This window comes from Achroia grisella, unplaced genomic scaffold, assembly GCF_030625045.1.
Source record: "Achroia grisella isolate CSIRO2021 unplaced genomic scaffold, CSIRO_AGI_Agris_v1 utg636, whole genome shotgun sequence".
NCBI classification, from domain to species: Eukaryota; Metazoa; Arthropoda; class Insecta; order Lepidoptera; family Pyralidae; genus Achroia; species Achroia grisella.
Window position 1 is genome coordinate 464 of NW_026712971.1, and position 17164 is coordinate 17627.

Consider the following 17164-nt stretch of genomic DNA (forward strand, 5'->3'; position numbering starts at 1 on the left):
AAAGTCTTGGGTGAAAACTAAAGATGAACGACGACTGAAACCGAAATTTGTAAACTGTTTGAAAACTTTCAGACTAAATTACTGATTTCAGAACAACTTGGTGATCCAGAGAAACGATCTACAGGCAGGTGAGGGTGATCACTAGTACTCTAAGACAACAGAAGTTTCTGAAGCGGACGACCTGGTGAGTATTGAACGATGAAATTGTATATTTTTTAGTAATTTTTAACGATTTTTAGCAGAATTTTACTAAATGGGGCGATGATTTGCAATGATTACTTTTAGGTAATGAGATACGAAACGACCGGATGGAATCAACAACAAGAATAAGATTGCGACTACTTAGGCACAATTTAGAAGAAACGATGTTTTAATTTAAGAATATTTAATATGAAATGTTACCTCTTAGGTAACCTGGGTTTGATATTGTTTAAAAAGAAACATCAGAATTAAACGAGAGTGGTGTAAACCGACGGAGCGTTGTGGTGATGGGATGTCGGAGAAATTCTAGGTAAGGGAGCAAAGTTTTAGACGGGAGTTATGATTTTTCGGACTTAGACCGAAATTTAGGATGAAAATTGACCGAAATCCTACCTAGGTTTTACGCTACTAGACGGGGGATACTGTAGGCACCCTAGGACAATAAAAGTCTTGTGTGAAAACTGAAGATAGTATGAAAGAACGACGGCTGAAACCGAAATTTGTAATTTTTTTGAAAATTTTCAGTCTAAATTACTGATTTCAGAACAACTTGGTGATCCAGAGAAACGACCTACAGGCAGGTGAAGGTGATCACTAGCACTCTAAGACATCAGAAGTTTCTGAAGCAGACGACCTGGTGAGTATTGAACGATGAAATTTTGTAATTTTTAAAAAATTTTAGCAGAATTTTACTAAATGGGGCGATGATTACTCTTAGGTAATGGGATACGAAACGACCGGATGAAATCAACAACAAGAATAAGATTGCGACTACTTAGGCACAATTTGGAAGAAACGATGTATTAATTTAAGAATATTTAATATGAAATGTTACCTCTTAGGTAACCTGGGTTTGATATTGTTTAAAAAGAAACATCAGAATTAAACGAGAGTGGTGTAAACCGACGGAGCGTTGTGGTGATGGGATGTCGGAGAAATTCTAGGTGAGGGAGCAAAGTTTTAGACGGGAGTTATGATTTTTCGGACTTAGACCGAAATTTAGGATGAAAATTGACCGAAATACTACCTAGGTTTTACGCTACTAGACGGGGGATACTGTAGGCACTAGGACTAGGTCTTGGGTGAAAACTAAAGACAACGACCTGGTGAAATTGAACGATGAAATTTTGTAATTTTTAAAAATTTTAGCAGAATTTTACTAAATGGGGCGATGATTACTCTTAGGTAATGGGATACGAAACGACCGGATGAAATCAACAACAAGAATAAGATTGCGACTACTTAGGCACAATTTGGAAGAAACGATGTATTAATTTAAGAATATTTAATATGAAATGTTACCTCTTAGGTAACCTGGGTTTGATATTGTTTAAAAAGAAACATCAGAATTAAACGAGAGTGGTGTAAACCGACGGAGCGTTGTGGTGATGGGATGTCGGAGAAATTCTAGGTGAGGGAGCAAAGTTTTAGACGGGAGTTATGATTTTTCGGACTTAGACCGAAATTTAGGATGAAAATTGACCGAAATACTACCTAGGTTTTACGCTACTAGACGGGGGATACTGTAGGCACCCTAGGACAATAAAAGTCTTGGGTGAAAACTAAAGATGAACGACGACTGAAACCGAAATTTGTAAACTGTTTGAAAACTTTCAGACTAAATTACTGATTTCAGAACAACTTGGTGATCCAGAGAAACGATCTACAGGCAGGTGAGGGTGATCACTAGTACTCTAAGACAACAGAAGTTTCTGAAGCGGACGACCTGGTGAGTATTGAACGATGAAATTGTATATTTTTTAGTAATTTTTAACGATTTTTAGCAGAATTTTACTAAATGGGGCGATGATTTGCAATGATTACTTTTAGGTAATGAGATACGAAACGACCGGATGGAATCAACAACAAGAATAAGATTGCGACTACTTAGGCACAATTTAGAAGAAACGATGTTTTAATTTAAGAATATTTAATATGAAATGTTACCTCTTAGGTAACCTGGGTTTGATATTGTTTAAAAAGAAACATCAGAATTAAACGAGAGTGGTGTAAACCGACGGAGCGTTGTGGTGATGGGATGTCGGAGAAATTCTAGGTGAGGGAGCAAAGTTTTAGACGGGAGTTATGATTTTTCGGACTTAGACCGAAATTTAGGATGAAAATTGACCGAAATCCTACCTAGGTTTTACGCTACTAGACGGGGGATACTGTAGGCACCCTAGGACAATAAAAGTCTTGTGTGAAAACTGAAGATAGTATGAAAGAACGACGGCTGAAACCGAAATTTGTAATTTTTTTTGAAAATTTTCAGTCTAAATTACTGATTTCAGAACAACTTGGTGATCCAGAGAAACGACCTACAGGCAGGTGAAGGTGATCACTAGCACTCTAAGACAACAGAAGTTTCTGAAGCAGACGACCTGGTGAGTATTGAACGATGAAATTGTATATTTTTTAGTAATTTTTAACGATTTTTAGCAGAATTTTACTAAATGGGGCGATGATTTGCAATGATTACTTTTAGGTAATGAGATACGAAACGACCGGATGGAATCAACAACAAGAATAAGATTGCGACTACTTAGGCACAATTTAGAAGAAACGATGTTTTAATTTAAGAATATTTAATATGAAATGTTACCTCTTAGGTAACCTGGGTTTGATATTGTTTAAAAAGAAACATCAGAATTAAACGAGAGTGGTGTAAACCGACGGAGCGTTGTGGTGATGGGATGTCGGAGAAATTCTAGGTAAGGGAGCAAAGTTTTAGACGGGAGTTATGATTTTTCGGACTTAGACCGAAATTTAGGATGAAAATTGACCGAAATCCTACCTAGGTTTTACGCTACTAGACGGGGGATACTGTAGGCACCCTAGGACAATAAAAGTCTTGTGTGAAAACTGAAGATAGTATGAAAGAACGACGGCTGAAACCGAAATTTGTAATTTTTTTGAAAATTTTCAGTCTAAATTACTGATTTCAGAACAACTTGGTGATCCAGAGAAACGACCTACAGGCAGGTGAAGGTGATCACTAGCACTCTAAGACATCAGAAGTTTCTGAAGCAGACGACCTGGTGAGTATTGAACGATGAAATTTTGTAATTTTTAAAAAATTTTAGCAGAATTTTACTAAATGGGGCGATGATTACTCTTAGGTAATGGGATACGAAACGACCGGATGAAATCAACAACAAGAATAAGATTGCGACTACTTAGGCACAATTTGGAAGAAACGATGTATTAATTTAAGAATATTTAATATGAAATGTTACCTCTTAGGTAACCTGGGTTTGATATTGTTTAAAAAGAAACATCAGAATTAAACGAGAGTGGTGTAAACCGACGGAGCGTTGTGGTGATGGGATGTCGGAGAAATTCTAGGTGAGGGAGCAAAGTTTTAGACGGGAGTTATGATTTTTCGGACTTAGACCGAAATTTAGGATGAAAATTGACCGAAATACTACCTAGGTTTTACGCTACTAGACGGGGGATACTGTAGGCACCCTAGGACAATAAAAGTCTTGGGTGAAAACTAAAGATGAACGACGACTGAAACCGAAATTTGTAAACTGTTTGAAAACTTTCAGACTAAATTACTGATTTCAGAACAACTTGGTGATCCAGAGAAACGATCTACAGGCAGGTGAGGGTGATCACTAGTACTCTAAGACAACAGAAGTTTCTGAAGCGGACGACCTGGTGAGTATTGAACGATGAAATTGTATATTTTTTAGTAATTTTTAACGATTTTTAGCAGAATTTTACTAAATGGGGCGATGATTTGCAATGATTACTTTTAGGTAATGAGATACGAAACGACCGGATGGAATCAACAACAAGAATAAGATTGCGACTACTTAGGCACAATTTAGAAGAAACGATGTTTTAATTTAAGAATATTTAATATGAAATGTTACCTCTTAGGTAACCTGGGTTTGATATTGTTTAAAAAGAAACATCAGAATTAAACGAGAGTGGTGTAAACCGACGGAGCGTTGTGGTGATGGGATGTCGGAGAAATTCTAGGTAAGGGAGCAAAGTTTTAGACGGGAGTTATGATTTTTCGGACTTAGACCGAAATTTAGGATGAAAATTGACCGAAATCCTACCTAGGTTTTACGCTACTAGACGGGGGATACTGTAGGCACCCTAGGACAATAAAAGTCTTGTGTGAAAACTGAAGATAGTATGAAAGAACGACGGCTGAAACCGAAATTTGTAATTTTTTTGAAAATTTTCAGTCTAAATTACTGATTTCAGAACAACTTGGTGATCCAGAGAAACGACCTACAGGCAGGTGAAGGTGATCACTAGCACTCTAAGACATCAGAAGTTTCTGAAGCAGACGACCTGGTGAGTATTGAACGATGAAATTTTGTAATTTTTAAAAAATTTTAGCAGAATTTTACTAAATGGGGCGATGATTACTCTTAGGTAATGGGATACGAAACGACCGGATGAAATCAACAACAAGAATAAGATTGCGACTACTTAGGCACAATTTGGAAGAAACGATGTATTAATTTAAGAATATTTAATATGAAATGTTACCTCTTAGGTAACCTGGGTTTGATATTGTTTAAAAAGAAACATCAGAATTAAACGAGAGTGGTGTAAACCGACGGAGCGTTGTGGTGATGGGATGTCGGAGAAATTCTAGGTGAGGGAGCAAAGTTTTAGACGGGAGTTATGATTTTTCGGACTTAGACCGAAATTTAGGATGAAAATTGACCGAAATACTACCTAGGTTTTACGCTACTAGACGGGGGATACTGTAGGCACCCTAGGACAATAAAAGTCTTGGGTGAAAACTAAAGATGAACGACGACTGAAACCGAAATTTGTAAACTGTTTGAAAACTTTCAGACTAAATTACTGATTTCAGAACAACTTGGTGATCCAGAGAAACGATCTACAGGCAGGTGAGGGTGATCACTAGTACTCTAAGACAACAGAAGTTTCTGAAGCGGACGACCTGGTGAGTATTGAACGATGAAATTGTATATTTTTTAGTAATTTTTAACGATTTTTAGCAGAATTTTACTAAATGGGGCGATGATTTGCAATGATTACTTTTAGGTAATGAGATACGAAACGACCGGATGGAATCAACAACAAGAATAAGATTGCGACTACTTAGGCACAATTTAGAAGAAACGATGTTTTAATTTAAGAATATTTAATATGAAATGTTACCTCTTAGGTAACCTGGGTTTGATATTGTTTAAAAAGAAACATCAGAATTAAACGAGAGTGGTGTAAACCGACGGAGCGTTGTGGTGATGGGATGTCGGAGAAATTCTAGGTGAGGGAGCAAAGTTTTAGACGGGAGTTATGATTTTTCGGACTTAGACCGAAATTTAGGATGAAAATTGACCGAAATCCTACCTAGGTTTTACGCTACTAGACGGGGGATACTGTAGGCACCCTAGGACAATAAAAGTCTTGTGTGAAAACTGAAGATAGTATGAAAGAACGACGGCTGAAACCGAAATTTGTAATTTTTTTGAAAATTTTCAGTCTAAATTACTGATTTCAGAACAACTTGGTGATCCAGAGAAACGACCTACAGGCAGGTGAAGGTGATCACTAGCACTCTAAGACAACAGAAGTTTCTGAAGCAGACGACCTGGTGAGTATTGAACGATGAAATTTTGTAATTTTTAAAAAATTTTAGCAGAATTTTACTAAATGGGGCGATGATTACTCTTAGGTAATGGGATACGAAACGACCGGATGAAATCAACAACAAGAATAAGATTGCGACTACTTAGGCACAATTTGGAAGAAACGATGTATTAATTTAAGAATATTTAATATGAAATGTTACCTCTTAGGTAACCTGGGTTTGATATTGTTTAAAAAGAAACATCAGAATTAAACGAGAGTGGTGTAAACCGACGGAGCGTTGTGGTGATGGGATGTCGGAGAAATTCTAGGTGAGGGAGCAAAGTTTTAGACGGGAGTTATGATTTTTCGGACTTAGACCGAAATTTAGGATGAAAATTGACCGAAATACTACCTAGGTTTTACGCTACTAGACGGGGGATACTGTAGGCACCCTAGGACAATAAAAGTCTTGGGTGAAAACTAAAGATGAACGACGACTGAAACCGAAATTTGTAAACTGTTTGAAAACTTTCAGACTAAATTACTGATTTCAGAACAACTTGGTGATCCAGAGAAACGATCTACAGGCAGGTGAGGGTGATCACTAGTACTCTAAGACAACAGAAGTTTCTGAAGCGGACGACCTGGTGAGTATTGAACGATGAAATTGTATATTTTTTAGTAATTTTTAACGATTTTTAGCAGAATTTTACTAAATGGGGCGATGATTTGCAATGATTACTTTTAGGTAATGAGATACGAAACGACCGGATGGAATCAACAACAAGAATAAGATTGCGACTACTTAGGCACAATTTAGAAGAAACGATGTTTTAATTTAAGAATATTTAATATGAAATGTTACCTCTTAGGTAACCTGGGTTTGATATTGTTTAAAAAGAAACATCAGAATTAAACGAGAGTGGTGTAAACCGACGGAGCGTTGTGGTGATGGGATGTCGGAGAAATTCTAGGTAAGGGAGCAAAGTTTTAGACGGGAGTTATGATTTTTCGGACTTAGACCGAAATTTAGGATGAAAATTGACCGAAATCCTACCTAGGTTTTACGCTACTAGACGGGGGATACTGTAGGCACCCTAGGACAATAAAAGTCTTGTGTGAAAACTGAAGATAGTATGAAAGAACGACGGCTGAAACCGAAATTTGTAATTTTTTTGAAAATTTTCAGTCTAAATTACTGATTTCAGAACAACTTGGTGATCCAGAGAAACGACCTACAGGCAGGTGAAGGTGATCACTAGCACTCTAAGACAACAGAAGTTTCTGAAGCAGACGACCTGGTGAGTATTGAACGATGAAATTTTGTAATTTTTAAAAAATTTTAGCAGAATTTTACTAAATGGGGCGATGATTACTCTTAGGTAATGGGATACGAAACGACCGGATGAAATCAACAACAAGAATAAGATTGCGACTACTTAGGCACAATTTGGAAGAAACGATGTATTAATTTAAGAATATTTAATATGAAATGTTACCTCTTAGGTAACCTGGGTTTGATATTGTTTAAAAAGAAACATCAGAATTAAACGAGAGTGGTGTAAACCGACGGAGCGTTGTGGTGATGGGATGTCGGAGAAATTCTAGGTGAGGGAGCAAAGTTTTAGACGGGAGTTATGATTTTTCGGACTTAGACCGAAATTTAGGATGAAAATTGACCGAAATACTACCTAGGTTTTACGCTACTAGACGGGGGATACTGTAGGCACCCTAGGACAATAAAAGTCTTGGGTGAAAACTAAAGATGAACGACGACTGAAACCGAAATTTGTAAACTGTTTGAAAACTTTCAGACTAAATTACTGATTTCAGAACAACTTGGTGATCCAGAGAAACGATCTACAGGCAGGTGAGGGTGATCACTAGTACTCTAAGACAACAGAAGTTTCTGAAGCGGACGACCTGGTGAGTATTGAACGATGAAATTGTATATTTTTTAGTAATTTTTAACGATTTTTAGCAGAATTTTACTAAATGGGGCGATGATTTGCAATGATTACTTTTAGGTAATGAGATACGAAACGACCGGATGGAATCAACAACAAGAATAAGATTGCGACTACTTAGGCACAATTTAGAAGAAACGATGTTTTAATTTAAGAATATTTAATATGAAATGTTACCTCTTAGGTAACCTGGGTTTGATATTGTTTAAAAAGAAACATCAGAATTAAACGAGAGTGGTGTAAACCGACGGAGCGTTGTGGTGATGGGATGTCGGAGAAATTCTAGGTAAGGGAGCAAAGTTTTAGACGGGAGTTATGATTTTTCGGACTTAGACCGAAATTTAGGATGAAAATTGACCGAAATCCTACCTAGGTTTTACGCTACTAGACGGGGGATACTGTAGGCACCCTAGGACAATAAAAGTCTTGGGTGAAAACTAAAGATGAACGACGACTGAAACCGAAATTTGTAATTTGTTTGAAAACTTTCAGACTAAATTACTGATTTCAGAACAACTTGGTGATCCAGAGAAACGACCTACAGGCAGGTGAAGGTGATCACTAGCACTCTAAGACAACAGAAGTTTCTGAAGCAGACGACCTGGTGAGTATTGAACGATGAAATTTTGTAATTTTTAAAAAATTTTAGCAGAATTTTACTAAATGGGGCGATGATTACTCTTAGGTAATGGGATACGAAACGACCGGATGAAATCAACAACAAGAATAAGATTGCGACTACTTAGGCACAATTTGGAAGAAACGATGTATTAATTTAAGAATATTTAATATGAAATGTTACCTCTTAGGTAACCTGGGTTTGATATTGTTTAAAAAGAAACATCAGAATTAAACGAGAGTGGTGTAAACCGACGGAGCGTTGTGGTGATGGGATGTCGGAGAAATTCTAGGTGAGGGAGCAAAGTTTTAGACGGGAGTTATGATTTTTCGGACTTAGACCGAAATTTAGGATGAAAATTGACCGAAATCCTACCTAGGTTTTACGCTACTAGACGGGGGATACTGTAGGCACCCTAGGACAATAAAAGTCTTGGGTGAAAACTAAAGATGAACGACGACTGAAACCGAAATTTGTAAACTGTTTGAAAACTTTCAGACTAAATTACTGATTTCAGAACAACTTGGTGATCCAGAGAAACGACCTATAGGCAGGTGAAGGTGATCACTAGCACTCTAAGACAACAGAAGTTTCTGAAGCGGACGACCTGGTGAGTATTGAACGATGAAATTTTGTAATTTTTAAAAAATTTTAGCAGAATTTTACTAAATGGGGCGATGATTACTCTTAGGTAATGGGATACGAAACGACCGGATGAAATCAACAACAAGAATAAGATTGCGACTACTTAGGCACAATTTGGAAGAAACGATGTGCTGCTCTTATGTTGTGTAGTGCTAGTTGCTGCTCTATGGGGGGACTTGTTACAATACATAGACATCTTAATATCGCTGATGAAGAGCGACCTAGATTCTACATGGACTTTGGGGTTAACCAAACGCAATGCTCCAACGCTGATGCAGCGGAACGTGCACCAGCACCGACAACGTGACTTCACGGTTGCCTAACTGTGCAACCGAACCGGGCTTCCGTCGTCCTTCTATTCTTGCCTCGATAGAGTCACCTTTTTTTTTTATTATAATCAGAAATAAGTAATTTTAATACATTGTAATTTTTAATTAAATTTATATTTAAATAAATTTAGTTTTTTTTAAGTCCTAAGGCTGCGACTTACGTAATTTGTCTAATCAAAACTGTCAACTAAATGTCAAGTGTAGTGTTATTGTATATCATGTCAAGTTTAAATGTCATTGTCTGTGTTCATTAGTGTTGTCGGTACGTAAAATAATCACTTTAGAACGTCTCTAAACGTTGCGCGTTCATTGTTTTTTTGTTTTTGTATATGCATATTAAAGGTTGAGAAATATTAATATGTAAAAATATTAATTAGAGATCTTTATGTGCAGCTACCTGCATAATATTTTAAAAGTTATTAATTAATTTAAATTTTTTTAAAGTTATATTTATTTATTTATTATTTTTAATAATTAGTATATAAATATATGTTGAAAGAAGAACATTACTCTTCATTTTCGAGTTCGACATCTAGTTATAATTCTACGTATAATGATTTTATTCCCCTTAATGAGACTTTAAATATTAACTTTGAGAATACTGTAAAAAATTTTAATGTGGTAAAACATATTAATGCTCAAAGCATTCCGGCCCATTTTCCTGATTTTCTAACATCTTTTAATGTCGAAAATTTACATGCTATCTTAATTTCAGAATCATTGTTAAAACCTTGTCTTCCATCTGTCCCCTATTCCTTGCCCGGTTTTAACCTGATTCGTAATGATCATGTTAAGGGGGGTGGTGGTGGAGTTGCCATTTATCTTCGTGACTATATTTCTTATAAAATGATCCTCTCCTCTGATATATCCAACCCTTCTCTAGAACCAGAATTTCTTTCTATTAGTGTTGATTTCTTGCACTCTAAAACTCTTTTAGGTGTTTTTTACAGTCCCTCATCTTCCATTGATTATTTCTCTTTCCTTGAAAACACCCTAGAAAATCTTATCCTCTCATTTCAAGTAAACCCAAAGTAAGCCCATAATAATAGTCATACTATTATTATGGGCCATTTCAACACATGTTTACTCAAAACTGACTACCGTGCTAACCGCCTTAGATCTCTTGCTGATTCCTGTAATCTGAATATTCTACCTCTACAGCCGACTCACTTCTTCCCAAACTGTAATCCTTCCCTATTAGATCTCCTGTTTGTCTCTTCCCTTAAGCATGTTGCTAGGCATGGTCAGTGTCCTGCAGATGGGTTCTCGTACCACAATCTCATTTATCTTTCTTACAAAATCCGTCCTCCTAAACCTAAACATAAAGTCTTAATGCGGAGTAGATTTGGTGGCATTGATCAGGTAAGATTGCGTAACGATGCGTCTGCTGCGGACTGGGTGGCTATTCACAATGCAACATCAATGGATGACCAAATTAGATTATTTAACTCGCTTTTATTGGAACTCTTTCAAAATTCAAATTCAAAATATCTTTATTCATGTAGGTCTATTACAGACTCTTATGATATGTCAAATCTACCGTCAGTTCGGAATGATATCGAGATGAGAAGAACTGACAAGAAACTCAGCTCGTAATTTTTTTTCAAATAATAGTGGAACATGTTTACGATAAATACAGTTATTAAAATTCAAATTTGGGAGAATAGAGTGACCTCTATGACCGACATGCTCCTGTTCGTCCAGTACGGGTTAAACATCTCCTTGCTCCGTGGTTGATAGATGAGATCAGGGCTCTGCAGGTTAAAAAAAATAAGTCCAAAGCGAAATTCAGATCCAATCCTGAGAAATTTCGTGAAAGCTCAAAATTTGACAAACTGCGATATAGACTTCGAAAGCCTTAACAGGCACTTCTGTTCTTCCGTTGATTTTGACAACAGTGATAAATTAAGCACACTAAATGTTCTTTCCACTTTGTTAACTCCTGATATTTCTTCCTTTTCTTTTACTCAATTTTGCGATTGTGATGTTAAGAGAAACATATTTGCTGTATCGTCGAATGCCATCGGTAATGATAACGTCAGTCGTGATATGATAATTCTATCCTTGATAATAATATCATTCTTCCAACCATTACTTTTATCTTAAATTTTTCTATATCATCTGCCATCTTCCCGACCTCTTGGAAAGATGCTCTTATAATTCCTCTCTCCAAAACTAAAAACCCGCTGAATTTTTCAGACTATCGACCCAATTCCATTCTTCCATTCCTCTCTAAAGTTTTACAAACTCTTTATTGTGCATAAAAGAAACAAATAATTACAAAAAGGAAATAAAAAAAGAAGGATATGCAAACAAAAGGCGGCCTTATCGCTTAAAGCAATCTCTTACAGACAACCAGGGAGATAGAAGCATTGGGTAGGGGAAAGGTAGGTGGCGCACTATAAAAAGTTAGCTATTATATGAATACTAAATACATACAAATACCAATAACATATATATACATATAAATAGAATACACATACATATACATAAATAGAATATATAATTAAATACATGTCTAACAAAACAGGACATTACAGATAGATTTTTAATTGGAGAGAAAGTGAGATTTTACTAGTTGTTTAAAAATGGACTGGGATTGGGCAGATCTGATAGAAAGTGGCAAGGAGTTCCAAAGACGGATAGCCAGACGGATAGACACTGTCCACAGTGAAGGATTGGGAAAAGAAGTTAGTAGAATGAGGAGGGGTTACCGAAACAAAGACGTCTCGTACTGCGCAACTCTCGGTCTTGCGAATCGTTATGAAACACGAAGCTCTGATTTAAGTAATCAGGAGTGGAAGGATTGAAAAGAATAGAATAAAGGAGGGACAGTATGTGCCAATTCCTGCGAGAACCGATAGGAAGCCACTTGAGTTTATTGCGAAACTGAGAAACATGGTCATATTTGCGTAGACCAAATATAAACCTTATACACATATTTTGAAGTCGCTCAAGTTTGTTTAGCTGTTCTTCAGTGAGATTAGCATAGCAAGAATCGGCATAGTCTAGGATAGGAAGTAGTAATGTATGTGCTAGCGTAATCTTGGTATCCAATGGCAGGAAATTTCGCAGTCGATTGAGACCTCCAATTGACGCAAATATTTTTTTGCTCAACTGCGATAATTGATGATACCAAGATAATGTTTCATCAAAATATATACCTAAGTTTTTAACGCAAACACTATATTCGATGTTATAGTTATTAAAGGTAACAGGAGGAAGATGTTGTGATTTTAATTTGCAGATGTAAGAAGTGACAGTGCACTAGGCGCTCTAAGACTTTAAACAGAAATGGGAGTATAGAATAGGGCGATAGTCTGAGAAGGTTGAAGGAGTCCTCTTTTTTGCTATAGGGATTATGTGAGCATCTTTCCACAGGGAAGGGAAGACACTAGAGGATATGGAGTTATTGAGTATGAAAGTAATAGTAGGAAGGATTATTTCAAGGATTGGGATGATCATTTTGCGACTAACGCTATCATTCCCTGTGGCATTCGACGTAATAGCTAATATATTTTTCTTAACATCACAATCGGAGAATTGATTGAAAGAACGTGGGAATATTAGGCGTTGGAATAGCAGAGAGAATGTTTAAAGTATTTACTTTGTCTTGTAGTCAAAACCAACGGAAGAGCAGAAATGTTTATTAAGACTTTCGATATTTATATTGTTATTACTAGAATTTTGATTTTTTCCAACTCCCAAAGATTTGAGAAATCTCCAGCTCGAGCTCGAACATACATGTCATGGAATTTGTCAGGATTGGCTCGAAACTTAGCCTTAGCCCTACATTTTCTCGCCTGAAGAACCTTTATATCTTCCGTAAGCTAAGGCGCAGGAAGGTGTTTGACCCGCACAGGACGAACAGGATCGTACAATTTTAAAAGGAAAGAGTTAAAAAGGTGTAATTGTTCATCGACTGTGCTAAGTTCCGAAATCGCCAACCAGTCCAAAGAGGCAGCATCTACACGCAATTTCTCCATATCTATGGTATCAAAACTACGCCGCATTATAACTTTCCGTTTGTTTTTAGGAGGGCGGATTTTGTACGAGACATAGATTAGGTTATGGTAAGAAAAAGCATCAGCAGGGCACTGACCATGCCTAACAACATGTTCAAGAGAGGATACAAATAAAAGGTCTAACAGAGAAGGATTGGAGTTAGGGAAAAAATGAGTAAGCTGGAGAGGAAGAATATTGAGATTGCATGATGTGGCAAGAGATCTGAGGCGTTGAGCGCGGTAATCATTTTTTAACAGACACGTATTAAAATCACCCATGAGAATAGTGTGATTGTGAGAAGGAATAAGGTTTTCTAGAGTATTTTCAAGAAGAGCGAAATAGTCAATTGATGAATTGGGACTGTAAAAAACACCTAGAAGTAAATTAGAATGGGATAGGTAAATTTCAATGAAAAGAAATTCTGGCTCATTAGAGGGGTAGGAAATAGTAGACGTACTGACAATTTTATAGGGAATATAGGAACGTAGATAAATGGCAACTCCTCCACCACCTCCCACTGTTCGATCATTACGGATAAGAGTGAAACCTGGTAGTACATATAAACTAGATGGAAGACACGGTTTTAACCAGGATTCCGATATGAGTACGGCATGCACATTTTTTACATCAAAAGATGTAAGCAAATCCGGATAGTGCGCTGGAATGCTTTGTAAGTTAATATGCAATACATTAAAATTTTTATTTGTGTTATCAAAATTTATATCTAGAATTTCGTTCAAAGGAATAATCTCACTGAATGTAGAATCATAACTAGAATTGGAGGAAGTTGCATTGGAACAAAGAGAGTTTCGTCTCGACATGTGAATAATATATATAAATATATAATAATTATAGAAAATAGTATGTAAAAATGCTAATATTTTAAAACCTAACTATAATTATACGTATAATTAGTAAAAATCACGGGATCTTACCACGTTTTATATTTATTTACTGAGTTCCCGATATTTCGGTAGTGTTTCAACCACCATGATCACGGGTAAACTGAAGAGCAGCGGGTAGATATAAAACGTGGTAAGATCCCGTGATTTTTACTAATTATACGTATAAATAATGACCGCGTCAAGTTTAAAACAGTATCTAACTATAATTAATATCAAAGTCCTAAAACAACAACAAAATTATCTACCTGCTAGTAAATTGTAATAAATTTTACATAAAAAAAGAAGAGAAATTAATGGAGCACAACAATATATCAAAACATTGACCAAAAAAGAGACGACAACGGAACGTAAACATCGCAACTCTTGTACTGACATTTGACAGCTAAGTCAGGTGTCATTCATTAAATGAGTGACATTTAAAACAACAACAATAAAATTAATATATGTCACATATGACATTTTATGACAGAAATAAAACTAAAATTAATTGACATAACAGAAAACAAAAGTTAATATAAAACAAAATAAAAGAGGGTAAAAATATTAAAAATCTACAATTTTTTTTTTTATACCACAGGGGACAAACGAGCATGCGGCTCACCTGATGGTAAGTGATTACCGCCGCCCATGAGCACCCGCAACACCAGGGGAATTACAAGTACGTTGTCGGCCTTTTAAAAAGGAATAAGCTATTTTCTTGAAGGTTTCAATATCGTATCGGTTCGGAAATACCATTGCTGGAAGGTGATTTCACAATGTGGTTGTGCGAGGCAAAAAGTTTCTAGAAAACCGCACTGTGGAAGACCGCCATTCATCCAGATGATCAGGATGGTATTTCAGTTTCTGGCGGGTGGTACGGTGGTGAAACTCAGCAGCTGGTATTAATCAGAACAATTCCTCAGAACACTCCCCGTGATGTGTGCGGTAGAAAATGCACAGAGATGCAATATCACGCCGCAAAGCCAATGGGTCGAGTCTGTCACATAGACGTTGATTACCAATGATTCTGGCTGCTCGGTTCTGAATGCGGTCAAATGGAAGTAGCTGGTATTGTGGTGCTCCCGCCCAGAGGTGAGAACAGTATTCCATGTGCGGCCGGATCTGCGCCTTGTATAATTGCAAGCGATGGGCCGCCGTGAAATACCGTCTCACTCTACTGAGCACACCAAGCTTTTTTGAGGCTATTTTAGCCTTGTCCTCCAAATGACCGCAAAACTGAACGTCACTGGATATATCAACGCCAAGGACCTCGAGATTTGGCTTCACATCAAGGAGAGTGTCTTGAAATTGAGGATACGATAAATGGATTCTTTTTAGCGGCAAACAATTAAAGCTATATTTAGAAGTGCTGTGGTGAATACGCGCCTGAGCAGCATTGTTACGTCTAAATGGGAATATACACAAACACTGTTTACAATCACTTTTTAGCACGCTTTGAGCGAGAATTACAGGCGGCCGGTTGTTTAGAGCTAGTGGCGACTGGTGAGGCTTGTGTAACCGACGGCGACGAACCGATCAGCTTATAAACCTCAGCAATACAGCCGACCCGATGCCTCGAACCATTTTCAGTAATAATGACAATAAAACCATTATGTGTCCAGCATTTTTTTACACCAAAATGCTGTCTAGCCGACATAAATGCGCTATGTCGAGACGCAGTTAGAAACTCCGACATTGTTATTCCACTACTCTTCAGTTTCGTCTTTGAATGCCACACCTCATTTCTTACATCCAAGTCATGGAATTTGACGATTATTGGCCGTGGTTTATCTTTTAATGACTGTCCTAGACGGGGACACCGGCGGATGTGGTCAGTAGAAAAGCCATCCACCTCGAGCCTGTCCGCAATCACTTTAGATACCACCTGAGGCACAGATTCTCTTTGAGAGTCCGGAATATCATGCAGTAGTAGAATCTTCTGGCGGGAGTGCATCTCTAAGTGATCCTGTTTTTGAGTCACTAACTCAACTTGTTGCTGTAGAGTAGTGAGTGCAGAGATAGTAAAGGACTGGAATATTTTGAAGTTTGACTCCAGTGAAGAAATACTTGCGGGCTCTGACTTTGCCTTCTGCAAGTCGGTCTGGACCTCCATCATTTTTTGGTTAAAATGTTCCATCATCTGCGCCATGGTGTTGTGTAGTGACTCCATAGTTAGTAAAATATATTATTGTTTGGTGAATAAAGAAAGGAGAAAATAGTTCTACAGGTAAATAAACACTGAAGTTATAATTTCATACAATAATTATAGTAAAAATGTCAAAATTATATAATTAAATTAATTTTCATTGAAGAGGTGTTAATATTTGGTCTTATGCGTTTCACAGCTACCCACGAAAAAAACATTACATATACACTACATATTACATATTATACAATTTCCTTTCTACAAATAATCTTCTAAATCCTCTTCAATCTGGTTTCCGTCCTGGTTATAGCCTGACTACAATCTGGCTCTAATCGAGATTACCGATGACATTCGACTTGGTATGGACAAATCGCAGCTGGCAGTGCTAACGTTATTGGATTTCAGTAATGCGTTCAATACCGTAGACTTTAATATCTTACTCAGTTTGCTACGTACTCTTAACATATCTCCAATGGTGATTGAATGGTTTCGTACTTACCTGTATGGGCGCCGGCAACGTATTCGTATTGATGATATTAGTTCATCCTGGTGTACAACGACTCGTAGCGGGCGTACCTCAGGGTGGCGTATTATCTTCTCTTCTCTTCGCTTTATTTATCAATTCTATCACACTTCATCTTCGTTCATCCTACCACCTCTATGCAGATGACCTTCAAATTTATTCACAAGCTGATCTGCCTAATATTAGCGATGCTATTCACGATATTAATCTGGATCTCGCCTATATATCTAACTGGAGCAAAGCTTATGGCCTTTATTTATTACTTCTAGAT

General features: G+C 37.0%; 1 protein-coding gene across 1 annotated transcript; it reads right to left on the reverse strand.

Moving 5' to 3' along the window:
• Window positions 1-15662: 15662 nt before the first annotated feature.
• On the reverse strand, window positions 15663-16394 carry LOC131849093 (uncharacterized). The gene has a single exon (XM_059199081.1). The coding sequence runs from the start codon at window positions 16392-16394 to the stop codon at window positions 15663-15665; it is 732 nt and encodes a 243-aa protein (XP_059055064.1).
• Between the last annotated feature and the right edge of the window lie 770 nt (window positions 16395-17164).

Bases quoted from the DNA above. Each gene is read 5' to 3' on its own strand.
- LOC131849093 (XM_059199081.1), bottom strand. From the start codon at position 16,394: ATGGAGTCACTACACAACACCATGGCGCAGATGATGGAACATTTTAAC.